This window comes from Eucyclogobius newberryi, unplaced genomic scaffold, assembly GCF_026437365.1.
Source record: "Eucyclogobius newberryi isolate DKJ021-1_F unplaced genomic scaffold, fEucNew1.0.hap1 SCAF_13, whole genome shotgun sequence".
Classification (NCBI taxonomy): Eukaryota; Metazoa; Chordata; class Actinopteri; order Gobiiformes; family Gobiidae; genus Eucyclogobius; species Eucyclogobius newberryi.
In genome coordinates this window covers 17728467-17754374 of record NW_027315757.1, presented here as the reverse complement: position 1 = coordinate 17754374, position 25908 = coordinate 17728467, and the positions used below count along the sequence as shown (strand labels likewise).

General features: G+C 41.4%; 2 protein-coding genes across 4 annotated transcripts in view; one reads left to right on the top strand and one right to left on the bottom strand.

Annotated features, from left to right (window-relative positions):
- Positions 1-364: 364 nt before the first annotated feature.
- nkiras2 (NFKB inhibitor interacting Ras-like 2) overlaps positions 365-25908 on the bottom strand; it is a 99443-nt gene continuing 73899 nt past the window's right edge. Inside the window, exons 1-4 of one of the 2 annotated variants that reach the window (XM_072442777.1) lie at positions 11714-11782; positions 11006-11127; positions 10546-10787; positions 365-639 (exon numbers count right to left, since the gene is read on the bottom strand). In XM_072442777.1, coding sequence (XP_072298878.1) covers positions 397-639; positions 10546-10787; positions 11006-11099 — 579 coding nt within the window. In that variant the 5' untranslated portion in view covers positions 11100-11127; positions 11714-11782 and the 3' untranslated portion in view covers positions 365-396. Of the gene's footprint in view, positions 640-10545; positions 10788-11005; positions 11128-11713; positions 11783-25908 lie in introns of those variants that run through there. The other variant, XM_072442776.1, reaches the window with a different exon arrangement.
- Positions 11745-25493, top strand: dnajc7 (DnaJ (Hsp40) homolog, subfamily C, member 7). Of its 2 annotated transcripts, none has more exons than XM_072442775.1 (14): positions 11745-11874; positions 13097-13185; positions 14877-15001; positions 15923-16036; positions 16818-16892; positions 16964-17082; positions 17784-17937; positions 18935-19099; positions 20149-20240; positions 20597-20670; positions 22361-22507; positions 23113-23265; positions 24095-24157; positions 24248-25493. In XM_072442775.1, the coding sequence occupies exons 1-14, from the start codon at positions 11801-11803 to the stop codon at positions 24283-24285; spliced, it is 1482 nt and encodes a 493-aa protein (XP_072298876.1). In that variant the 5' UTR covers positions 11745-11800; the 3' UTR covers positions 24286-25493. The 2 variants fall into 2 exon arrangements, with proteins under 2 accessions (XP_072298876.1, XP_072298875.1); XM_072442774.1 differs by having other exon boundaries at positions 24095-24160.

Here is a 25908-nt window from a genome sequence, read left to right as displayed (position 1 = left end):
GACAGAACTGTGGTAAGTGTCTGGTATGTTAACGTAACATATGAACAGTTATTCAGATAACTATAGCATAAAGAACATGCTAACAAGTTTACCAAAGCATCAGTTTTACCCCAAATCACTAAATCCACTGAATTCTTCTTCCTCTGTGTCACTTCTAAACAACTCCACAAACTCCAGAGGAAGAGGAAGTGCAGATTCTTCTTCTGCGTCGCTTAGAGCCTAGAGCGCCCTCTTGTGGTTATCAGTGTGAAAATAACGAATAAAATCACATATAAGTCGCACCCGGACAAACTATGAAAAAAGGTACGACTTATAGTCCGGAAAATACGGTAATCCCTTTAAAACGACGCTCACTCTTTCCCTCGCCTCACTGAGACTACGCGTTTCCCTCATCGTTCAGCTGTCGGTGGAGCCGCTCGCTTTGTTCTTATTTCGACTGAGGGGGAAAGTGGACTTGCTCTGAGGTTGTGACATTTTACTGGCCAGGAACACGAACGGGTCGATCAAAGTGCGCCGGTCGACCACGGACACCTCCCACAGGCGGACCTTCTCGTTCTTGGCCCAGTTCTGCGCCACGTTCGCGTCCACCCTCCGTTCCTCCGGCTTGTCCAGCTTGTTTCCCAGCACGACGATCGTCACCTGCGAAGCAAACGGAAGCGTCAACGCGCCGGACCAAGCTCAGCATGCCGCCGCGATGACGGTGAGTAACGAGCGTAATTACAATGCGTCACGTGTAGGGATGTCGACGATGTTTGGCGTTACGATTATTGTGAGGAAAAAACATGGCGATTCAACGATTATTCGCGATTAGTGAGACTGTGACCAAACAACAGTGAAATCTTTCATTTTCCTTCATTTTTGTGGTCTGACGGAGAGCTTCTCAAAGTGTGGGGCGCGTCGGTTTGTCCGTCACGCGTGTTTTGAGCAACGGAAAAACGGCCAGTGCCAATTTGAGTAGTAAAGTAAAGTGAGCTACGGTTAACGGTGAAAACATAGAAAAACCACAGTGCACGTTATGAAAACCCAAACACCCTACAACCGTCAGAGGAACAAGGTTTGTAAAATGAATTAATGTATTATTGAGCTATTTAAAATGTTTATTTTACAAATATATGGAAAACAGTCAAGGTAACATAATCCTTTATTGTCCACACATGGGGAAATTTCATTGTTGCAACGCAGGTAGATACAGAGGAAAAGGACAGATAACTTATAGGAAGTTTAAAAAACACTTGAAGAACAAGAACTCTTATAAACAAAAACTCTTATAAACAAAAACTCTTATAAACAAAAACTCCTATAGACAGAACCTCTCATTTCCTAATAAGGAATGGAAGGGAAAAATAAGATAATTAAATTAAAATAAAACATAAAATAAAATAAAAACAGCTAGCGTAAGACAAGATAATACTACTACTAATAATAATAATGGTAAAATATTTTCATCAGTTATATGCACATGAATGTGACACTATTGCATGGGAGTACGACAGTAATTGCACATGAATATGACAGTACTGCACATGGTGAGATGTGAGTTTAGCCAGGACCCTCCTGTCCCCCACCTCCTGCACCGAGTCCAGAGCACAGCCCAGGACGGAGCTGGACTTCTTGATGACTTTGTCCAGCCTCTTCCTCTCCCTCTCTGTGATGCTGCTGCTCCAGCAGGCCACACCTACAGGAGCTGATGCCACCACAGAGTCGTAGAAGGTCTTCAGGAGTGGCCCTGTCACTCCAAAAGACCTGAATCTCCTCAGGAGGTAGAGCCGACTCTGGCTCTTCCTGTACAGTGCGTCTGTGTTATGAGTCCAGTCCAGTTTGTGGTTCAGATGAACACCCAGGTACTTGTATGAGTCACTCTCTCAATGTCCCGTCCCTGGATGTTCACTGGTGAGGGGGCAGTGGGGTGGCGTCTGCGGAAGTCCACCACCATCTCCTTGGTCTTCCCCGCGTTGATGAGGAGGTGGTTTCGCTGACACCAGTCCACAAAGTCCTACTCCAGTCCTCTGTACTCCGCATCATCGTCGTCCGTGATGAGTCCGATGATGGCAGAGTCATCAGAGAACTTCTGCAGGACACAGCTGTCCATGTCATGTCTGAAGTCTGCAGTGTAGAGGGTGAAGAGAAAGGGCGCGAGGTAATGAGCTAGTAACAGTGATCATACGGACAGAATGTAATTATTCTTTATTAGTTCTTGCCTCGCTCTGACGTTAGTTGAATGACACGGAATGGAAACAATAAAAACTCATTCATCACTTCTTCTTCTTCCTCTTTGGTGCGTAATGGCCGTTGGTATCCAAGTGTTACATTACCGCCACCTACTGACTTCGACTGGACGCTACACTTCCCTTTTAGAATCTAACTTTTGAACTTGCGCTGATTCTGACCGCTCATGTGATGTAATAAAGCAGTGATTACTTTCCGTTTGATACTGGACGGCATCTCTATCACATACAGGGTAGTGTCGGTCCTTGCAGATCCATGAGCAGGAACGCGGGGGAGGAAAGGGCCTGTGCTCGCATGAGGATTGGCCATACTGGACTCAATTGGTCACTGAGTAGGATAGGCAAACATCCGACCGTCTGTGTGGTCACTGTCGGGTGCCAGAGACTGTCGAGCACGTGCTAATTCGCTGTAATGGAAGAGAAAGAACCGGGTTTGCCTTGTGGTTTCGGAATAATGGGCGGGAGTTCAGTCTGCGGAACGTTCTTACATTCCAGTCACAGGGTTTGTGTGAGGCTGTAGTTGCTTCCTTATATAGCACAGGGTTGGGTAGACGTTTATAGAGTTGGGGTTGGAGACTGTGCCGAGGATGAGGAGCAAGAGGATATTCTAACGTACTTTGAACTCATGAGCTTTGAAACACCAAGTAATGGAAGGAGAACATCTTTGGTGAAGCCCTGGACTAAAACTGTGAGGAGACCTTGCTCAACACCCGGTCTGGAGAGACGGGAGATGGCGGAGGAGAGTGGATCGGGGATGGAAGACATTCTGGACGGCGTGGAGGAGCAGCCTTTTCTGCCTGCACGTGCCCGGAAACGTAAAAAGTCCCTTAGCTCGTCCGAGGGTTCTGGGAATGAGCAGCAGGATGAGGCTGAAGCTATTGATATCCGGGGTGAGAGCAGAGACTGTAAGGTGATCATAAAGCTTGCACAGGATAGTGCATCCTTTAAGGAGTGGAATTCAGTGACATTGTCAAAGAGCCTAACTGTAGCTGTGGGAGTGATCAAGAGTGCGAGTGTCCTTAGAGATGGCTCGCTGCTGGTCGTGTGCAAGGACGCGGCTCAGCAACGGAAGGCAATTGGAACTAAACGTCTGGGTGGAAAGGACATTCTTGTGTCTGATGCTGAAAGAAACACGGTCAGAGGAGTTATCGTAGGTGTCCCTACGGCGACGTCTGTGGATGAAGTTAAGGAGAATTTGACTGGAGTTACGGTGGTGGACGCTAGGCGTTTGAAGGTGACCCGGTTTGGGGTAAGATGTGACAGCTTGTCGGTAATGGTAACACTTGAAGGGAGGTGCCTGCCTAGTAAGGTGTTCATTGGGTACATGTGCTATAGCGTCAGGCCATATGTTCCGCCGCCCCTGCGTTGCTTTAAGTGCCAGCGCTTTGGGCATATTGCAGCGGTCTGTAGAGGGAAGCAAAGATGTGGTAAATGTGCAGGAGATCATGAGTATGGGAAGTGTGACGTGGGTGCAAAACTGAAGTGCTGTAACTGTGGGGAAGAACATAGCTCTGCCTACGGGGGATGCAGGTTTAGCAAAAGAGCTGCTGAGGTGCAGAAAATAAAGGTCTCTCAAGATATATCCTATGCAGATGCAGTCAAGAAAGTTTCAAGTAACGAGTTTAGAGTAAATACAGAGAGAGGAGCCAGCGCTGCTCCCAGCCAGGGCGAAATGAGAGAGGCCAGCGTGGCTCCCAAGAAGTGTGAAGGTTTCAAGAGTGGAGGTCCCAAGTGTGCAGGTTCCAGAATTAATGAGAATACCCTGGTTGTGGATAGAGAGGATTTTGTACTCTTTATGGTGGATGTTGTAAACTGTGCTGCTCAGACTCAAAGCAGAACTGAAAGGATCAGGATCATTGCTAAAGCTGCAGGGAGATTCCTTGGAACAAAGGAGCTTGATTGGGCAGATATAGAAAACAGGCTAAAGGCGCTAAATGGGAGTCGGAGTGATGGGGGTCTGCTTTTGGGGAGTCAGAGTGATCAAAGTGACGAGATGGGGGTGGGGGTGGTCTCCTGTCCTCGTCCAGTCTCGTAGACGCACGGCTACCAAGCAGCGACATCAGTGGAAATATTAAAGCCTGTAGAATGAAGCCTAAAGAATAAAGCTGTACGGTGGAAGCACCGAACGTCAAAGAAGGAGAGGAAGATGAAGAAGAGTCTCCCTGGAATAAAGCCGGTTGTTGTCTGAAACAACAACAACTATTCTAGTCACAAAGACATATCATGACCTCATGGGCTTTGTAACACCAAAGCAATGGAAGGAGAACTTTTACGGACTACGACAGAGTCTGAGGAATAAAGTCTGGCGGTAATGCAACACTTGGATGCCAACCGCCATAAAACAACAACAACAACAACAACAACATCTAAAGAATTCGACAAAGTCTGAAGAATAAAGTCAGTCTGAGGAATAAAGTCTGGCGGTAATGCAACACTTGGATGCCAACCGCCATAAAACAACAACAACAACAACAACAACAATAAAGTCTGGCGGTAATGCAACACTTGGATGCCAACCGCCATAAAACAACAACAACAACAACAACTTTCTGTTTGATCCCATAGGCAATGAAACAATCAATGTCTAAAAAGTGAAGTCAAAAGAATGACGTCTAAAGAAAAAAGTCTAAAGAACAAAGTCTAAAGTCTAACTAAAGTAGGTGGCGGTAATGCAATGCTTGGATACCATTCATTCAGTCATTTTCTACCGCTTTTTCCCATTAGAGGTCGCGGTACCAACTTGGATACCAACCGCCATAAAACAGCAAAGAAGAAGAACAACATAAGCGCAGTGGTACGAGTCAGCTCCGTGCTAAAAGCAGTCTGTGTGTGACTGTTGTGGACCCGCAGTGGTGAAAGTGACAAGCAGTAACGTGAGTGCATCTTCTGCTTGATACTTTTGTTATCTCCTGGGGGGGGGCGCGCCAGAAAAGGTTTGAGAACACATACTGTTCCTCAAGTTTGTGACCAGCGTTACAAAATGTTACTCAAATGAAACATCAAGTAAAGTTAAGTGTGGCAAAAGCAGCAAGATAAAATATATTTCTTAACATTTATGTCTAATTTTGGGCTGTATCTTTTACAAAAAATAATTATATTAGCTTCTAAAAGTTTCATGATTATTATATTTAGGTTCTTACAATTATATTGTGACCTGAATAATCACGATTATTGATTAACAAAACAACCTTGACATGAAAATCTACTCAAAATCTACAGTAAGTGAGGCTCAAGCTTGGTTGCTTTTTAAGACGATGCTATAGAATCAAATTAGAATCAAAGTGTGAATAATACATTAACTAGGGCTGGACACTACATCATAAAACTATCATTAAAAATTAACAAAAATGTAACCCATAAAGCAAAGGTTGTCAAGTCTACAATAAAAATATATTTTATCGTGGTGTATCGCAGTAATCGTGGTGTATTGTAGTAATCCTGGTGTATTACAGTAATCGTGGTGTATTACAGTAATCCTGGTGTATTGTAGTAATCGTAGTGTATTGTAGTAATCGTGATGTATTACAGTAATCCTGGTGTATTACAGTAATCCTGGTGTATTGTAGTAATCCTGGTGTATTGTAGTAATCGAGGTGTATTACAGTAATCGTGGTGTATTACAGTAATCGTGGTGTATTGTAGTAATCCTGGTGTATTGTAGTAATCGTGGTGTATTGCAGTAATCCTGGTGTATTACAGTAATCCTGGTGTATTACAGTAATCGTAGTGTATTGTAGTAATCGTGATGTATTTCAGTAACTGTGGTATATTGCTGTAATCGTGGTGTATTGCAGTAATCGTGTATTACAGTAACTGTGGTATATTGCAGTAATCGTGGTGTATTACAGTAATCCTGGTGTATTACAGTAACTGTGGTGTATTACATTAACCGTGGTGTATTACAGTAATATTGGTGTAAGATAAGATAAGATGTCCACACAAGGGGAAATGTTATTGTTACAACACAGTAGAAACAGGAGGAAAGGACAGATTATAGGAAGTTTCAAAAAACACTCTTAATAGAAGAACTCTTATGAACAAAACAAAAAAAACTCTTTAACAAAACTCCTCTCCTATCTTAATAGGGAATGGAGGGGGGGAAATAAAATAAAAAGATAAATATAGCCGCAAGCGGCAATGATCGGCCCTCGCCACGCCGCAAGAGGAGGGGGCGCTAACGCGCCCCAATTGTCCTTTTAGTACGCCTACTGCTGAATCTGTGACGCTGTCACATCTTCTCCCCTTTGTTTTACCATCAAAAAGCAATTTTATTTTGAATTCTTGGCAAAATGTGCGGCTTTGCCGCACAGACACCGTGACTCTTTGAATAAAAATGTGGATTTGATGGTCCACCCCTGAAGATGAGTCTCACCAAATTTCAGGTTAATAGGGCAAACGCCCTGGGAGGAGTTTGTGAAAGTCTAAAGTGTAAACATGTTCTGGCGATTTCCCCATTGGAATAACATGGGAGGTTTTGGTCATCGCTACGGCAAAACCATAACAATATGACATGGGTCTCATTGACTTTTTTGATGGGGATTCTAAAATTGAGTTGTGTGTCAAATTTCATATAATTTCGCAAAACTAAACATTTAACCTCCATATAAAATCTGTAGGGGGCGCTGTGGCTCCAAATTAATTTATTTCACTTCTACTAGGTTTAGGGCAAAGAGTTTAACAACTGATTCTAATTTGACGCAATTCGGACTTTATCTGCGCAAACGGCAGAAATGTTAAATTTGGGAGATTTTTGAAATTCTTGCTACAGTTTGCGGCTTCGCCGCACAGAGACCGTGACGGGTATCAATGTAATTTGAATAACTTTTGATGTCCCACTCCTCAGTAGCATTTTCACCAAATTTCAGCTTTTTAGGGCCAACGCCCTGAGAGGAGTTCGTAAAAGTATTATAGTACTAATAATAAAAGTAGTAATAATATTTTTTACTTCTCTTGTCACCATCTACCTCTGTGCCAAATTTCATGATTCTACAATCAGATTTTTTTTGGGTCATTTCCTAAGAGGAGGAAGAAGAAGAAGAAGAAGAAGAAGAAGAAGAAGAAGAAGAAGAAGAAGAAGAAGAAGAAGAAGAAGAAGAAGAAGAAGAAGAAGAAGAAGAAGAAGAAGAAGAAGAAGAAGAAGAAGAAGAAGAAGAAGAAGAAGAAGAAGAAGAAGAAGAAGAAGAAGAAGAAGAAGAAGAAGAAGAAGAAGAAGAAGAAGAAGAAGAAGAAGAAGGTCAAGAAGGTCAAGAAGAAGAAGTCAAGAAGAAGAAGTCAAGAAGAAGAAGTCAAGAAGAAGAAGTCAAGAAAAAGAAAAAGAAGTCAAGAAAAAGAAGAAGAAGTCAAGAAAAAGAAGAAGAAGTCAAGAAAAAGAAGGAGAAGAAAAAGAAAAAGGAGAAGAAAAAGAAAAAGGAGAAGAAAAAGGAGAAAGAAAAAGGAGAAGGAGAAGAAGAAGAAGAAATGGGAAACAATGTTTCCCATTTTTCTTTTCGGAAAGCGCTCGCGCTTTCCTACCTCATGGTGTGGGTCCCTGGTCACTGACGGGTACTTTCGTTAATTTTGAGTGGGCTCCGCCCACTTTGTGTTTTTGGCCCTCTATACAGTAATAATGTTCAATTTTTGCATTACATGCTTTTGCATTACACGGAACATGCAAGAGATGGGGAACGTATTCGTGAGCTACTTAGGGCAAATGAGTGCTTTATATGGGGATGATGACCGTGCTCGTTTAGTGCGCACTTTTGCACGGGCTTCGCCCGTTTACAACGGTAATGTTCCATTTTCCTACTACTAATTAGTATGCACGGGGCGTGCGTGAGTGAAGGAGTGCGTTAGTGAGTGTTTGGAAGTGGGCGAGCGCATCGCGCTCGATTTCGTGCGCACTACGTGCGCACTTTCGCAGCCGTGCTTTGCACGGCCTTACGAGATTAATAGGCCTCTCGCCAGCTTGTGGCACTCGGGCCTAATAATAAAATAATAATAATAGAATAAAATAAAGTAAAGTAAAAATAGCTAGCATAAGACTAGATAATACTAATAGTAAGTAAGTAAACAAAATGAAAAAAAAATAATGTCTTATTTACATCAGTTATATGCACATGAATATGATGGTATTGCACATGGTTAATTCAGTATTGCACATGATCAGGACTAACAGTGTTTGTTGTAGAGTCTGACAGCAGCAGAAGGAAAGACCTGTGAAACGTCTCCCTCCCACAGCGAGGGTGGATCAGTCTCTCACTGAAGCTGCTCTCCAGAGTGGACAGAGTGTTCTGCAGGGGGCGACACTCATGGTCCAGCATAGATGTGAGTTTAGCCAGGACCCTTCTGTCCCCCACCTCCTGCACCGAGTCCAGAGCACAGCCCAGGACGAAGCTGGACTTCTTGATGACTTTGTCCAGCCTCTTCCTCTCCCTCTCTGTGGTGCTGCTGCTCCAGCAGGCCACACCTACAGGAGCTGATGCCAGCACAGAGTCATAGAAGGTCTTCAGGAGTGGCCCTGTCACTCCAAAAGACCTGAATCTCCTCAGGAGGTAGAGCCGACTCTGGCTCTTCCTGTACAGTGAGTCTGTGTTGTGAGTCCAGTCCAGTTTGTGGTTCAGATGAACACCCAGGTACTTGTATGAGTCACTCTCTCAATGTCCCGTCCCTGGATGTTCACTGGTGAGGGGGCAGTGGGGTGGTGTCTGCGGAAGTCCACCACCATCTCCTTGGTCTTCCCCGCGTTGATGAGGAGGTGGTTCCGCTGACACCAGTCCACAAAGTCCTGCTCCAGTCCTCTGTATTCCGCGTCATCGTCGTCCGTGATGAGTCCGATGATGACAGAGTCGTCAGAGAACTTCTGCAGGACACAGCTGTCCGTGTCATGTCTGAAGTCTGCAGTGTAAAGGGTGAAGAGAAAGGGCGTGAGGACAGTGCCCTGGGGCGCCCCCACACTGCAGGTCCGAGTGTCAGACACACAGTCCCGGGCTCTCACAAACTGGGGTCAGTCTGTGAGGTAGTCCAGGATCCACTCTGCCAGGTCATACTCCACACCAGCCGTCTCCAGCTTGTCCCTCAGGAGCAGCGGCTGATGGTGTTGAAGGCGCTGGAAAGATCAAAGAACAGGATCCTCACAGAGCTGCCAGGCTTCTCCAGGTGAGAGAGAGAGCGGTGCAGCAGGGAGATGACGGCGTCCTCCACTCCGATGCCAGGCCGGTATGCAAACTGCAGCGGGTCCATGGCTGAGCTCACGGTGGAGCGGAGGTGGTCCAGGACTAGCCGCTCCAGTGTCTTCATCAGGTGGGACGTGAGAGCCACTGGCCTGAAGCTGTTGAGGTCTTTGGGGTGCGGTGTCCTGGGCACAGGTACTGCATTGCAGTAACTGTGGTATATTACAGTAATCGTGGTGTATTACAGTAATCCTGGTGTGTTGTAGTAATCCTGGTGTATTACAGTAATTGTGGTGTATTGCAGTAATTGTGGTGTATTACAGTAACTGTGCTGTATTACAGAAATCGTGATGTATTGTATTAATCGTGGTGTATTACAGTAATCGTGGTGTATTACAGTAATATTGGTGTGTTGTAGTAATCCTGGTGTGTTGTAGTAATCCTGATGTATTACAGTAATCGTGGTGTGTTGTAGTAATCCTGGTGTATTACAGTAATCCTGGTGTATTGTAGTAATCATGGTGTATTACAGTAATCGTGGTGTATTACAGTAATATTGGTGTATTGCAGTAATCCTGGTGTATTGTAGTAATCCTGGTGTATTGTAGTGATCATGGTGTAATACAGTAATCGTGGTGTATTGCAGTAACAGTAATCATGGTGTATTGCAGTAATCCTGGTGTATCGCATTAATCGTGGTGTATTACATCAACCGTAGTGTATTACAGTAATCCTGGTGTATTACAGTAATCCTGGTGTATTGCAGTAATTGTGGTGTATTACAGTAGTTGTGGTGTATTACAGTAATCGTGGTGTATTACAGTAGTTGTGGTGTATTACAGTAATCGTGGTGTATTACAGTAGTTGTGGTGTATTACAGTAATCGTGGTGTATTACAGTAGTCGTTGTATATCACAGTAATCGTGGTGTATTGCAGTAATCTCGTGGTGTATTGCAGTAATCGTGGTGTATTACAGTCATCGTGGTGTATTGCAGTCATCGTGGTGTATTGCAGTAATCGTGGTGTATCGCAGTAATCGTGGTGTATTGCAGTAATCGTGGTGTATCGCAGTAATCGTGGTGTATCGCAGTAATCGTGGTGTACAGCAGTAATCGTGGTGTATCACAGTAATCGTGGTGTACAACATTCAAATATAATCCACCGCTGTTACCTCCTTCTTGTCTCTGTGGCGGTCGATGTCCTTTTTTAGCGCCTCCATCCTCTTGAAAGACTCTTTGCTGTCGATGCTATAAACCAGCACGAAGCCGTCTGCAAACGTGTAGTAATGTCGAGGAAACTCCATCCCCTCGCGCAGCCCCCGCGTGTCATAGAAACGGACCTGCTCCCGGGTTCCTCTGTCCGTCTCTATGGAGCCAATGTAGATGTCTTCAAGGGTCTCCATGGGCTCCGAGCCTATAAGCAGTTTACACATTTGTTAAAGACGACGTTGTTTATAAGACTGATTAATCATAAGGTTTGGATTGACAGTTCATTATATTGCAGGCGTATATATACGTATAGTAAACCTGGGGGTAATTCAGCTTTAATAGTGTAGTAATGTTAAAACTGTGCAGTATAAAAGACTATTTAATATTATACACTTTCTACAGGAGATTATGAGAATGTCATACCTGCTACATGATTGTTATAGAGCAGCTGTTCCAACACCGCAGTTTTACCCACTGCAGACTGTCCACACACGACTACTTTACAGCTCTTGCCCATGATGGGATCCTCAGTCACACAAATGAACCTAGAGGGAAAAGAAAATGTAATCATCAAGATGCACCATATTGTTGACCATGTTGCTGTTAGTTTGTTTCATACTTATTAAGTGTAATATGTCTCTTAATGAGGTTAGTGTCACAACAGGATTATACTTAAGATGGGTTCTTTATGGCTCATATGTGGAACACACTTCTCTAGCAATTAAGATCTGCTCCAACTTGACGTGTTTCTAAATCTGGTCTGAAAACATTAATGTTCATCCCCTTATTTGCATTGTTACTGTCTTGCATGATGACCTGCTGCACTTTGGCTTGCTTGTGCATACACTGGTCTTCATAAATAGACCATGTGCCTTAAATATCCCACAGCAAAAAGCGTTTTCTCCTGTTCATATCAAGTAGAAATAAAAGGAAACATGCTAACGTGTCTTAGCAAGGGAAGTAGTTAGCATTAGCGTTGCACAGCCGTAATCAATCATATCACAAATAGGTTCATTCAAACATATTCATCCCGATAGGACTACACTTTATATACTCCGAAACGAGGTCGAATCACGTGCACGACTTAAAGATCGTCCCCGAATGATTGGGGGGGAAATATCCGCGCTTTACCTTCCGAGTGACACTTCCTGTTTACAGTCTTACGTAGTGACGTAACCACTGCAGTCCGAGGCCACGGCCCTCGTCGTTGACGGCAAAATGGCGGCGGAGCAGTGTGATGCTGTGAACATGGACCCGGACTTGGACGTACTCAGCGACGAAGAACTGGAAAGGTGAGGCTTCATTTCAGCCGCGGTGTCAGCGGCGGACACGGACGCGCGGTCAGTCACGTCGGCGGCTCGCGGCGTGACACGTCCTGACACGGTCGTGTTTTTGCCGCATAGTGAGAGCTCGCGCGACGGAGGCGAGCCACCGCTGCTAAGGCTAAATCTGGCCTCAGACTGGAGACGGTGACACGCCAAGTCTTTATCGTTTTTATGTCATTTTAACACGCAAACGACTCCGTACGTGTCGTTTTCCTGCACAAACGCCGTCTGATGGCGTGTGCCGTCCGCGATGTCGTTGCGGTTAAAGCTCGCGCGCGTGTTTCTTTCTGTTTCTGTTCGTGATGCAAACGGTGGACTGGTTCCAAAAAAAGAAAGTCATGGCAGTTTCCCCGGGGCCGGTGTCATATGTTCCTGGCTCTGCTCCGACAGAAGTAACGTGTTCGGTCGGACCACCACCACCGCTGCAGCTGCTGCTGGGGCTCTTTCTATGTTTAGTTCGCCCCCGATGCCCCCTCTCTGCCACTCAACTCAGACACGTGGTTGTCATTGGCAACAACTGTTTTCAAAAATCAGATCGTGGATTGTCCAGTCTCTGGGGTTGTCCGATTATTTACATGACGTGCGTTGACAAGTGCGTTTATGTAGCAAGTAGAAATCTAGACTAGAGTAATCGGATAACATAATATCTGATTTGTTGTGTGTGTGTGTTGACATGTAAACAGTTAATGCAATCAGTAAAAACACCTGGTGACACTCTAAAAACCCACTGATTAACGACACGTAACTGTTTATCCCAAAAGTGATGTGTCATTTTTTAATAGTTTTCCTCGTCAAAACCTGAACAATCAGAAAGAAATCTGATTTTTTTTTTTTAGTTTTAACGGTTTCAATCATCTGAAAAGAGAGAAATCATGATCAGATTTGTTCTGCGGTGTGAGTAATCTGGAGGGTTGTTAAAAAAATTAGCGGCAAAGTCAGAAAAGTACTAAAAAAAAAGTGATAATGGGTAGAAGAACATGTAAACTTGCATCTGAAGTAAACATGCACTAAAATTCTGATTGTTCTGATGATGTTATCCATTTGTACCGGCCACGTAAATGCTCCCAGTGACTTCAGGTTCTATTTAGGAAAGGTGACATTTGGAAAATATGTATCCGTCGACACAACAAGGGCTTTAACACTGGTTGTTTGCATCTCTCACCAGCCTCTTGTTTCTGTTCTTTCACAGGGAGGCTGAGGGTTTCAAAGAGCAAGGGAACGCCTTTTATGTGAAGAAGGACTATGCAGAGGCGTTCAACTTCTACACTAAGGCAATTGGTAATGGATTTAATTTAATTTCTAATATATCCTCTTTTTTTCCTTTTTTTTCTTTTTATTGAACAACAACAATTAAAGGTGCAATGGGAGATTTTTCGGCGATTTGAGAACGCAGGTGGAAGTGCGCATCTGCACTCCCCCGTGCGGACTGATAAAACACACACGTGCGTTTGTTTATTAGCGCGACGGATCGCATCACATCTCTCGTCTCCCGTAGATTTCCGTCTTCTTCTGCGTCAGCTCGAACTGTCTTTCTCCGTCTTCATTTTGTTCCGTACACTGAGGGAACTATATTATGATAGATCAATTCATGCGGAAACGTGCTGCTTTCAGGGGACGAGCCGACGCGGCTGCAGGTGAGCAGTAGGTGCGTTTTATGATTGATACGTGGCAGGAATAATTGGCAGTCCACACCACGAGGAAAAGAGATTCGGATTTTGGCCCAAGAAATCCTCCATTCAACCTTTAACATAACAATACAGTCACAAAACTAATCTAACCACATCTTCACCGCATATTTACACACAAAAAAGACGGCTAAAAAACAATAAACTAAAAAACTAAGTAACATTGATACATCATACATTAAAGGTTGAATGGACGATTTTTTTGGCACAAATCTAAGTCTTATTTCCTCGTGGCGTGGACTGTTGATTAGTCCTGCCACGTATGAATCATAAAACGCAGCTACCGCTCATCTGCAGCCACGTGTAGCTCGTCCCCACATTTCCGCGTGCCTAAGCGCATTGATCTATCATAATATAGTTCCCTCAGTGTACGGAGCAAAATGAAGACGGAGAAAGACAGTTCGAGCTGACTCAGAAGAGACTGAAATCTACGGGAGACGAGAGATGTGATGCGATCCGTTGCGCTAATAAACAAACGCACGTGTGTTGTATCAGTTCACACGGGGGAGTGCGCATGTGCACTTCCGCCTGCGTTCTCAAATCGCCGAAAAATCGTCCATTGCGCCTTTAAAGAAAGAAAGAAATCGAAAACAACACCAGTATTTCAATGTGTTTTAGTAGGCCATATATCTCTTTCCAAAGTGATTTTATTTATTTATGAATACATGTATTATTGTTTTTTTTATTATAATTTACAAAAAAATATTTATTTTTTATTTAACCACAACAACAATTAACATAACAATATAGTAGCTAAACTAAACTAAAATATTCTACCTTCACCACATATTCACACAAAAAAAAAACTAAACTAAAAATTAACTAACATTGATACATCATACATAAAACATTTTTTAAAACAAATAAATGTAAAACAACACGAGTATTTAAATGTGTTTTACTAGGCCATATTTTTCTTTTCAAAATGATTTTATTTATGAAACATGTATTATTTTTATTATTATTAAATCTATATATATTTTATTTATATATGTATTATTTATCCTGTTAAAAATGCTAACAAAACACTTGTAGCTGAGACAAAAGTGTAAAATATTGTTGACGCGTGTAATAATAATCGCTCTTCAACATAAAAAAGTTCACATTTTTTGTATTATTTGCATTTCAATTTAATATACGAGTAATCCTTATTTTTTTGGTGAATCTTGAAATTCCAAGTTTCCATAACAATGTCATTTTGGTTTTAAACGCTGCAGACGTTTCTTCCTTTGTATGAATCGATAGACATTTGTCATTTTGAATAACTTCTCCGTTTCGTTGCAGACATGTGCCCCAAAAACGCGAGTTACTATGGAAACCGGGCGGCCACGTTGATGATGCTGTGTCGATACAGAGAGGCCCTGGAGGACTCACAGCAGGCCGTGCGACTAGACCAAAACTTCACAAAGGCGCGTACAATAACTGCTTTTCTCTGTCTGATTTTTGTCCAGTTAATGAGGCTAATTAAGTGTAGCATCATGTTTGTATCATGACGTATTTGTGATACTTTTCTGGCTGTACTATATTAATTTATTGATTTATTGGTATTATTGTAATTTAAGTGTATTTTTGTGACTGTTTTCTGTCACCACTTTAGTTTAGTGTCACATTTGGACAAAGGAAACTGAAACACACTTGAAACTTAGAGGTTATCAAATGTAATAAACTGGTAATTATTTTAGTGTCTTGATTAGATTTTATTTGTGCCCTAAGTCAAATTGTTTTATTTCCAGTCTTTAAAGAAGCGTGTTTAAACGATACACTTAATGGATTAACGCTTCCTACATCGGTGTTTCTCAGGGACGTGGAGAACTCCTGCGCTGGCCTCATTTTGTGTCTATTTTATACAAATGTTTGACCTCCTTTTGTTAATTCTTAGGTTAGATTTTAGGCCTGGCTTGGGTCTTAATTTAGACCTGGAATAGTCCTTTTATATAGGGCTGGTTTGGAGGCTGTTGGAGACGTTTGAGTGGCACGAATCTTAGCTCCTTGTACTGTATGCGTGCTGTGCTAAAACACCCAGCTAAGCACCAGTTACAGCGTATAAGTACCGTATTATTTGGACTATGTGTTGCACCTTTTTTCCTAGTTTTGGCCAGGGTGCGACTTATACTCCAGAGTGACTTATATGTTCTTTTTTCCTTCTCTATTCATTTTTTTTTTTTTTTTTTGCTGGTGCGACTTATACTCCAAGTCCGACTTATATATGTTTTTTTTCTTCTCTATTATGCATTTTTCTTTGGTTTGTGCGACTTATACACCAGTGCGACTTATAGCCCGGAAAATAAGGTACTAATTCCGTAATATTCTGCTGCGCGTTCTTGCCACAGGGGCATCTGCGCGAGGGCAAGTGCCACCTGTGCCTGGGCAACGCGATGGCGGCGATACGTTGTTTCCAGCGCGTGCTGGAGCTGGAGCTGGAGAACAGCCAGGCGCCGCAGGAGGTGAGTTGGGGAGGGGGGGATGCACCGGCGTACCATCATCAGCATCACCACGACGACTGCCGTCCACCGTCACCCGACCCCAAGCTTCGGCCAGAGTGCGTGACCCGGCGGTTTACGAGGAGATTAAGTAGAGTAGAGTTTTGGCCTCGTTCTAAGCCCACGATAAGGACACGGGTCGAGTCTTTTCTCCCCGATGCAAATCCAGATGAACTGTGCGAGGAATAAAATGATGTAGCCGCAGTTTAATGTGTCGCGTTTCCTGTTAAATTCACTTAATGTAGAATGTTTGGGTCACATGTCTTTGCACAACTTCTAAGCGTTACAATACTTTTTATATTTCATACGTATAATTGGCTATTTCATGATGAGTTTTATTATCAATCAATCAATCAACCTTTATTTATAGAGCCCTTTACAACACATAAAGTGACCAAAGTGCTTCACAATAAAATCAAGGTAATACAAAACTTAAAACTAATTAAAACAAAAAAACTGTACAAAATAAAGTGTCATTACAGAGTGTTAAAAGCCAGTCTGAATGTTTTTAGCCTAGATTTAAAAAGGTTAAATGTCAGGGTTACTATTATAAGGTTTACTGTATTATTTCTGATAAATAAAATCAAATTAAAATTGTGAATTCTTGTTCAAATAATCAGTTAAAATATATAGATTATGTTGACTGTTCTATCAACATTTTGGTTTTATAAAGTGACACAAAAAAAGCAAACAAATGACACATGAATACTGTTTATATATAAAAACGTGCTGTGACTTTTTTCAGATCAAAAACGCAGAATCCATTCTTGAATACGAGCGAATGGCGGAGATCGGGTTTGACAAGAGAGACTTCAGAATGGTAAGTGACATTTCTGTGTGTGTTTATTGTGTGTTGCCGCCGCAGATTCACCATATTTGTCATGTGTGCAGGTCGTGTTCTGCATGGACCGGGCCTTGGCCACGGCCATCGCTTGTCACAGGTTCAAGATCCTGAAGGCCGAATGTTTAGCCTTATTAGGGCGATACCCGGAGGCTCAGTCTGTGGCAAGGTGAGGCAGAAAATATGTGAATATGTGAGCAGTACTACACAAAAGGTGAGAAAGTGTGCGGGAGGTGTATCGAATTATTGTTATTTTAAATCCATTTTTAATTGCAATTGTCATTTTTTGGAGACATTGTGCAAAATTGAAATATTGAGCTAGTTAAAACGATTGAAAATGACCTCCATAAAGTTATATTTCTGCTCTTTTAAAGTCACGTTTATGGTCCATTCATGATTTTGCCGATGCTTGAACCGTAACCGAGACAAATGCAGGCACAGTTTAGCACGTTTCTGGATGCGTTTGTTGAAGTACCACCTGAATATTGTTGAAGACGGTGCAAAAACGTTATAGATACTGTTAACTTTTGTTGTATTTTTGTCCATATGTGGCTTTTGTCCATATGTTTTGGGTTTGTGCATGGTTATAGTCGTTTATATGTTTTTGAGGGACCTTTTTTGAACATGTATGTAGCTTTTCTGCAGTAGGACAATATCAGAGCGGAATATTTAAAGCTTCTGATTGCATTTCAATGGATTTAACTGGCTCAGATGTCGTATGTTGTACGTCAGGGTCACTGTTGTTGAACCGTGTCTTTTTGCCGTTAGACATTCGGCGCACATGTTTGTCGTTGTCACCATTTGGCGTAATGAGTATTTTTGGGGGTCACGCTCGGGGTTTGAACACGTTTTCCTCTTGCTTCCTCCCAGCGACATCTTGCGCATGGACTCCACAAACGCCGACGCCCTTTACGTGCGAGGGCTGTGTTTGTACTACGAGGACTGCATCGACAAAGCCGTGCAGTTCTTCGTCCAGGCGCTGCGCATGGCCCCGGACCACGACAAGGCTCGACTCGCCTGCAGAGTGAGCAAACACACACAAACACACGAAGCAAACTATTTTACCTCTCAGCCCCGTTTCCTCAACTGAAAAGCGCAGATGTCTTATGTTTATGTTGTCACACTTCAGTCTAGTACATTTGTCTATAATAGTAGAAAAAGCTTCAGTTGTAGTCATCTGGACTCAGGACTATTATTTTTTCAAACTGAGTCCAGATGACTACAACTGAAGCTTTTTCTACTATGGAACACGCCTGGACGAATGAGGGATTACACCGACATATTTGTCTATAATAATAATAATGAACATAAACTGGGGAATATGGCAACGAAAAAGAAAGACAGTGGTTAGTTGCGTCTGAAACTATCTTCATAATGAGTCAAATTTATGTTTGATTTGTTTGTACCGTATTTTCCGTAGTATACGTTGCACCAGCCCAAAAATGCATAATAGAGAAGAAAAAAACATTTATAAGTCGCATTTTCAAGTCATTGTGAAAATAATCAACATGTGAAATGCTGTTGCCAATGTGAAAATGACGAAAAATATCGCATACAAGTCACTCCGAAGTCTCACCCCGGCCAAACTATGAAAAAAAAGTGCGACTTATAGTCCAAAAAATACGGTACTTTCAATTTGTTCTAAAGTACTAAAAGTGGCAAAAGTGGATTGAAAGTTGCAATTTCATTTCTCGAACAAATGATTCAAAATGATAAATATCCAGATATCTAATTCTACTTTTGGCTGCTATATATTTGTGCAATTAGTTATTGTTTTGAAAAAAAGAACTGCTGAAGATTAAATAATGACAATGACAATAACAATGTTTCAATAATGGTGTCGTAAAAAGGACTGAACTGAACAAGAATCGTCTGTGACTCCAAAGTCTCATGAGAAATCTGAGGGGAAACATCTTTTAAGTGAACAATCCACTGTTATTTTGATCAGATTTGCAGATTTTGAGTATGATATGATTAAAACGTGTCTCGCCCGCTAAAGTCGACATCGCTCTTTGTCGCAGAACGCCAAAGCACTGAAAGCCAAGAAGGAAGAAGGAAACAAGGCTTTTAAAGAAGGAAGCTACGAAGCGGCCTACGACCTGTACTCGGAGGCCCTCACAATAGACCCCAACAACATCAAAACCAACGCCAAACTGTACTGCAACAGAGCCACGGTGGGGTCGAAGGTGAGTGCGAGATGTGGGAGCGACACGAGGCAAAGCGAAGGCCACAAACGCAAGCTTTCTCCTCAAAGACTGATCGAGCTCTGGGCTTATTCCAGCGTATTTATAGCACCGGCTGTTCATTCAAACTCTTCAAACAAACAAACATAAATACATGGAAAAAGAAACAATATGGGCATTAATGGAAAGCAAAACAACTATATTAACTACATATAAATTGTCTCGTCGTGGAAACCTCTTAATTCTGTTGAGATATTTAGAGATTCTTAAAGCTGCAGTGTCTTAAAGGGCTTATGATGGGTTTTTATGATTTTCCAATTTTGACTTTATTTGGTGTATTTTTACCTGTTGTACATATAAATTATAGTTTTACACCAATCGAGTAGGTATTTGTGGAGAAAAGTTGAAAAATGTGTAGAAAATGACAGGAAATGACATCACACTGGGGACAGTTTTTGCATAATTTACTCAAAATAAACAACTTTTTGACCCTCTAAACATTAATGTAGCAAAATGAAGATGATCTAACATATTTTTATTTGAATTTTTTTATTTGTTAATTACTGAATTTTTTGAATAGTTTTTTCCCAGTGGTTGCTGGGTAATTTCCTAGTGTGATGTCACCAATTACAAACAGGAAGTGAAATTCAAAACCTAAAAAAATTGCTTTCCTGTGACAATTTTTTTTATTTTATAAATTTTTAGCCAAATTCAAAATGTATTCATCTTAACTGCATTTTAGTCCAACGAGTCGTCCAACCTGCAGGGGGCACTTTAAAGGAGTGTCTCAGATCAACACAAACTTTTGAGCACAATCCAAAAGAACTAATTTAGCATTTAATATTTAATACATTAGGGTTCTTGCAATACATATACAGTAGGGTGTGATCATTTTGACTTTTAATATTGTACTGTAATGTGTTTTGCATGCGTTTCCTGTGGAGTTATTGTCTGTGGTGTGTGCGCTTGTGATGTGTTCTGTGTTTTAAATGTGTCACCCTCATGTCCCTTTTCTAAATGAATAAAACATGATTTCTGCCTTTTTTTCCCAGCTGAAGAAACTCGACCAGGCCATAGAAGACTGCTCCAAGGCCATCAAACTGGACGACACCTACATCAAGGCCTATCTGAGGAGAGCGCAGTGGTGAGTCTGTGAGCGGGACGGTTACATGTGTGTGATCGAGACAATAACGCGATGTATAAAGTGATGAATACCGTATTTTCCGGAGTATAAGCCAAAAAATGCATAATGGAGAAGAAAAAAACTTATATAAGTTGCACTCCGGCCAAAACTATGAAAAAAGGTGCCACTTATTGTCCGGAAAATACGGTAATCAAGACAATTGAAAGGATTTATGTGGTTAAGAAGTGGTTAATATTTTAGTAATAAATAGAGTTGAAGTAATTTATTAAAGTCACTGGGAATTGCACTGGATATTTCATAATTAGTCGATGGTTCTTCATTATGATTCCGTTGCCTTTGTGCGTCTTCTGTTGCAGCGCCATGGAAACGGAACAGTACGAAGAAGCGGTCCGAGACTACGAGAAGGTTTACCAGACGGAGAAGACAAAAGGTGAGAATCGAAAGTGCGCTCCGAGGCAAATGACGGAAGAAAAATATCGTGCCTTTTACACAGCGGCGGGAGGTGTATCGAACAATTTTGAATTACTTTGAATGATTACTGTTCTTTGAAATCCATTTTTAATCGCAATTGGTGGAGGCATTGTGCAAAATTGGAATATCGAGCGCGTCGTCTTAAGTTAAAGCGATTTAAAAATGACCCCATAAAATTATATTTCTGCTCTTGTAAAGTTTATGGTTCAGTCATGATTTTGTCGACGTTTGAATCGTAACCGAGACAAATACAGGGACATTTTAGCACGTTTCTTGATGCGTTTGTTGAAGAACCATCTGAATATTGTTGAAGACAATAGAGACAGTAGATACCGTTACATTTGTTGTTGTTTTTGTCGATAAGTGGCTAAGTTTTGGGTTTGTGCACAGTTATAGTCGGTTAAAGTCAATGCTCTCAGAAATATAATGATGTGTGTTTTTGAGGGTCCTTTTTTGAACATGATTATGTATTTAGCTTCTTTTTAGCACTAGGACAAGATCAAGTTTATGTTTGCAACCTTTTAAACTCTATCAGTATACTTTGGAAAGAATAATTGCAGCAAGAAATGCAATATTTGTCCTTTAGAATTTTGAGATACATTTTAGTTTTTATGTTTTTGCTGTTTCGTATTTTTTTTCTAATCCTTTTTCTTGTTATATTTGTTTTGTTATCTATTAGGGATGTCACAAAATCAAATTCTAGTGTTACGATTATTGTGAGGAAAAAACATCAGGATTTAACGATTATTCACGATTATCGAGACTGTGACCGAACAACGGTGAAATCTTTAATTTTCTTGCATTCCCGTGGTCCAAAATGTCACTTTTCCTAAGTTTGTGAGCGGCTTTACGAAAATACACTTTCTAAAACTCAAAATAAACGGCCGGATAAAAAGATTTTTTTTAATTTTGCTTTTGAAATTGTCACGATTATAATTTTTTTGGTTCTTACGATTAGATTATCGCCTGAATAATCACAAATATCAATTTACATAATAATCTTGACATCCCTATGATCTACCGTTTGTACGAGTGTGATGTGTGGCTTTTGTGAGGATTTATTCTAAAATATGTTAAATTTCCTTTAGTTTTGTGTAAATAAATTAATAAAAGAAATCACATGGGTATTACACTTACCGTTTTTTCCGGACTATAAGTCGCACCTTTTTCATAGTTTTGGCCGGGGTGCGACTTATACTTATATTTATTCTTATACTTATACTCTGGAGGACTTATAGTTAAGTGTGAAAATAACAAATAATATCACATATTATGTGATATTATTTGTTATTTTCACACTTGCAACTGCATTTCATACTCCAGAGCGACTTATGTGTTTTTTTCTTCTCTGTTATGCCTTTTTTGGCTGGTGCGATTTATACTCCGGTGCGACTTATAGTCCAGAAAATACGGTAGTTAGTTTTATAGTTTGATTGATAAACTTTCCTTAACAGACGGTTTATTGTTTTGTGGGGCGTGAAAAGCGCTCTATATAAAACAAACGTATTTTCCAAAACTTATAGTCCGGAAAATACGGTATTATCATTATTGGTCAAGTGGTCGTAAAGATGTGCGATTGAAGTGTTTAGTCACCGTTATTTGTTATTTATTCAAACGTTTTACTCTTCTTCTTTTTTGAATCCCTGCAGAACACAAGCATCTCTTGAAAAACGCACAGCTGGAGTTAAAGAAAAGCAAGCGGAAAGATTACTACAAGGTGCTGGGCGTGGAAAAGAACGCCACGGAAGAGGAAATCAAAAAGGCCTATCGCAAACGGGCGCTTTTGCATCACCCAGGTCGGCCAAACCAGCATTTTGAATAGTCTTTTTTATTTAAATCACAAAGTCTGTAAAAGTGTGCGTGCGGTTTGTCAATTTTAGACTTTGGAGGGATTCATCAAGACAGTTTTCGTGTTCAGTTGCGGCAATTCAAATGTTTTACGTGTGAAAGTAGCGGTGGGAGATGCAGAATATGAAAATACTGATATCTCATCAATGTTGGTTCAGAGATGGGCAAAAATTTGAATATTAAGCGTATTTATTGATAAAATGAGGCAGAAACATCTAGTTTAATCTCCCCAACAGCCGTGAAAAGTGATATTTCTGCACGTTTTAGCTGATGCTTTGTTAAAACATTGTCTGATTACAGTTTTTTGCGATAAAATGAAAAAATATTTTGTGCGATATTGACAAAATCCCAAATTGAAAGCCGTTTAAATTTGTTTACAGACCCGTTTTAGCTGATGCTTTGTTAAAACATTGTCTGACTATAGTTTTTTTTTTTTTTGCGATAATATGAAAAATATATATAGCGATATTGACAAAAATGCCCACTTGAAAGCCGTATTCATTCATTTGAACGATTGTGCGCTAAACGAAACGTGCGCTTCCGCCCCCTGCAGACCGCCACAGCAGCGCCACGCCCGAGGTGCAGAAAGAGGAGGAGAAGAAGTTCAAGGAGGTCGGCGAAGCGTTCAGCGTCCTCTCGGACCCAAAGAAGAAGTCCCGGTACGACACGGGGCAGGACCTAGAGGACGACGGGATGAACATGGGAGGTCAGTCAGTTTCACTCATAAACGTGCTGATCCGGGGGACGTTAGAGGCTGCTGCAACGTCCAAGCTCAAAACTGAACTTCTACCGACAAAATATCCCAAGTCAAACTCTTATTTCTAGACTTCATGAAGTAACAGACAAATATTATGCATTATTTGTATTATGACATGCCCTCGAGTATTTTTTCGTTTGGCGTTTCGAGTTTTGGAACCAGAGAAACAACCGCTTTGGATCTCTGCCGTTTTGCACGGGACTAACTGAGTTTGAACGTCGTCTACTGGGCGCAGGGGGAATTACAAGCGGCTGGGAAGTGTTCGGGGAGATGCAATGAAGCGCGCGGTTTGTTACTGATCGGGTTTAGACAGGAGAAGCGCGAGTCTGGCGATGGTTTATGGGAGATTCTCAGCGTCACAGATCGAGAAAACGTCACGGATCGAGAAAAGATTGAGCGGATTTTCCAAACACGATTGAACAAACTGGCGGGGATGAAGCTAAATGCTACTCCAGTGTGTTTTTGATGAGGGAACAGCGTTAGAACATGGTTAAAAGCTCAAAAAGCAAATGGAACTCTTTTGAAGTGGATTCTATAGTGTTTCCGTTGGTCTTCCATCGCTGTCAAACTTAAACCATCAAAAATATTTCACATATTTTGCATTGTTTTGTATTTGCCAATAAGTCTTACCACAAATTTAAAATGATATATACTTCAGTGTCTCCTTAAGTCTTTGCATAAACAGGCAATACTTTTATTACATCAATGCAAATTTGTGAAACGATAAACCTTTTTTTTTAATGATATTTAGTTTAAAATATATACTTTTCTCCACTAGATTTTGACGCCAACAACATCTTCAAGGCGTTCTTCGGCGGCCCCGCTGGATTTAGTTTCGAAGGTGGTTTGTTTTTGTGTCCAACCTATCGATTCTCAAACGCTTTACGGCTTTGTATATGTACGTTTATCGTGTATTCTTCTTTCCTTGCAGCGTCCGGACCAGGCAACTTCTTTTTCCAGTTCGGCTAACGGGATCCGACGCTTCCACGACAAACACTCCGGCAAAACAAAACAAAAAACGACAAACTCACTATTTGTATTTGATATCGGCCTGTTTACAAGTCAGACCCCGTCTCTTTGCCGTGGACTGAATGAATGCGACCCCGTGACCACCACCACCACCACCACCACCTGCTGCGGCCAAAATGATTTAGCGCCCCCTATAGGAACGGCTGGCGATGATGATGATGTTGTCGTCGTCGTCGAAGTCAAAATCCGTTCCGTTCGCTCTTGCTCAAACTTGAATAGCCGCCGTAAACGATCAAGAAGGAGGACGTTTGTGCAGCTAAACTTTCAGACCAGACGATTGAATTCAAGCCTTGTTTTTTGTTGTTGTTTAGACTTTAAAAACCGCAAAGTCCCGATTCACGTTGGGGGGGTTTGCATGAAAGTTACTGGCTCACTTTATGCTTTTTTTTTTTTAAGGCTAATGGACAAACGACACACTCACTGTTCTCAAAGAATGCTGACAGTGCCTCCCCAACAAACAAACAAACAAACAAACAGGAGCGTTAGGACATGTTTTGAGATCGATAAAGCTGAAACTACACTTGAAAAAATCACAAATGTTGGCTTTAAATACAGGCGCAGTTGTGTCGTCGTCAGTCGAATGAAGAATTGTTTAAATTAACACGCTGGGGGGGGGGGAAGGTGCAATGCATTTATTTAAAGTCAATATTTCATTTCTTTGAGCGTAAAAGCACATCGCGCAGGCCGCGCCCCCTTTTCCGCGCAGCGTTTTATGTTTGACGTTGCCATCCACCAATCGCTGCAATGTACATTTTACTGGGTATGTAAAGTGTGGATTTGTGATAGTTTTTTCTCTCGCTCTCTCTTTTTTAATTTTATTTTGTATATTTATTGTAAATTCGCAGCGTACGACGACACTTTATGTTTTTTTGATCGAGATCGCCACGTTGGGCGTTTCGGGCGGCGACCGTCTCCGTCCGGTGTGCGAAATGTAAAGCGATTTTGGAGAAAACGAACAAAAACGAAAACGCGTTACGACAGACGCAGTCGCCTCCCGCGGACGTCGGCGGTTTGGGGTCAAAGCGAGGACGCTGTGGTCATCTTAAGCTCGCCGTTTTCGCTCTTACAGTGGAAACCATCTTCTCTTCACCTTTTAAAAAGTACCTGCCATGTCAATAAAGTTGGCCTCTTCTGGGTTTTCCCCAAAATGCTTCTGTGGATTATTTTTAGACGGCTACAATTCCGTTTGTTCCTTTTACATTAATCATAGTAGTGGTAGAAATAATTGGTAATTGTCTCAATATAACGACAGATGTACAGATTGTTAATTCATTTTTCATTAATATTTGGCACTTTAGAGCCAGGTTTGCATGTCTAACGTTTTATGAGTGTAATGCAGGATGAAATAAAGGTTTTTATCTGTCTAACAATGGGGAAATTCCAGTGTCGCAACAGAACAGAAGTATAATAAGCAGATAACTTGATACAATAATAAGAACACTCTTATTTCCAGCTGTTATATGGGCAGAACATATTGCACCAGGGATGATTGACATATTACAAATATAAATTTAGAAAATAAGAAGGAAAGAAAATAATAGAAAATGTTTTCGTAAATAAAAG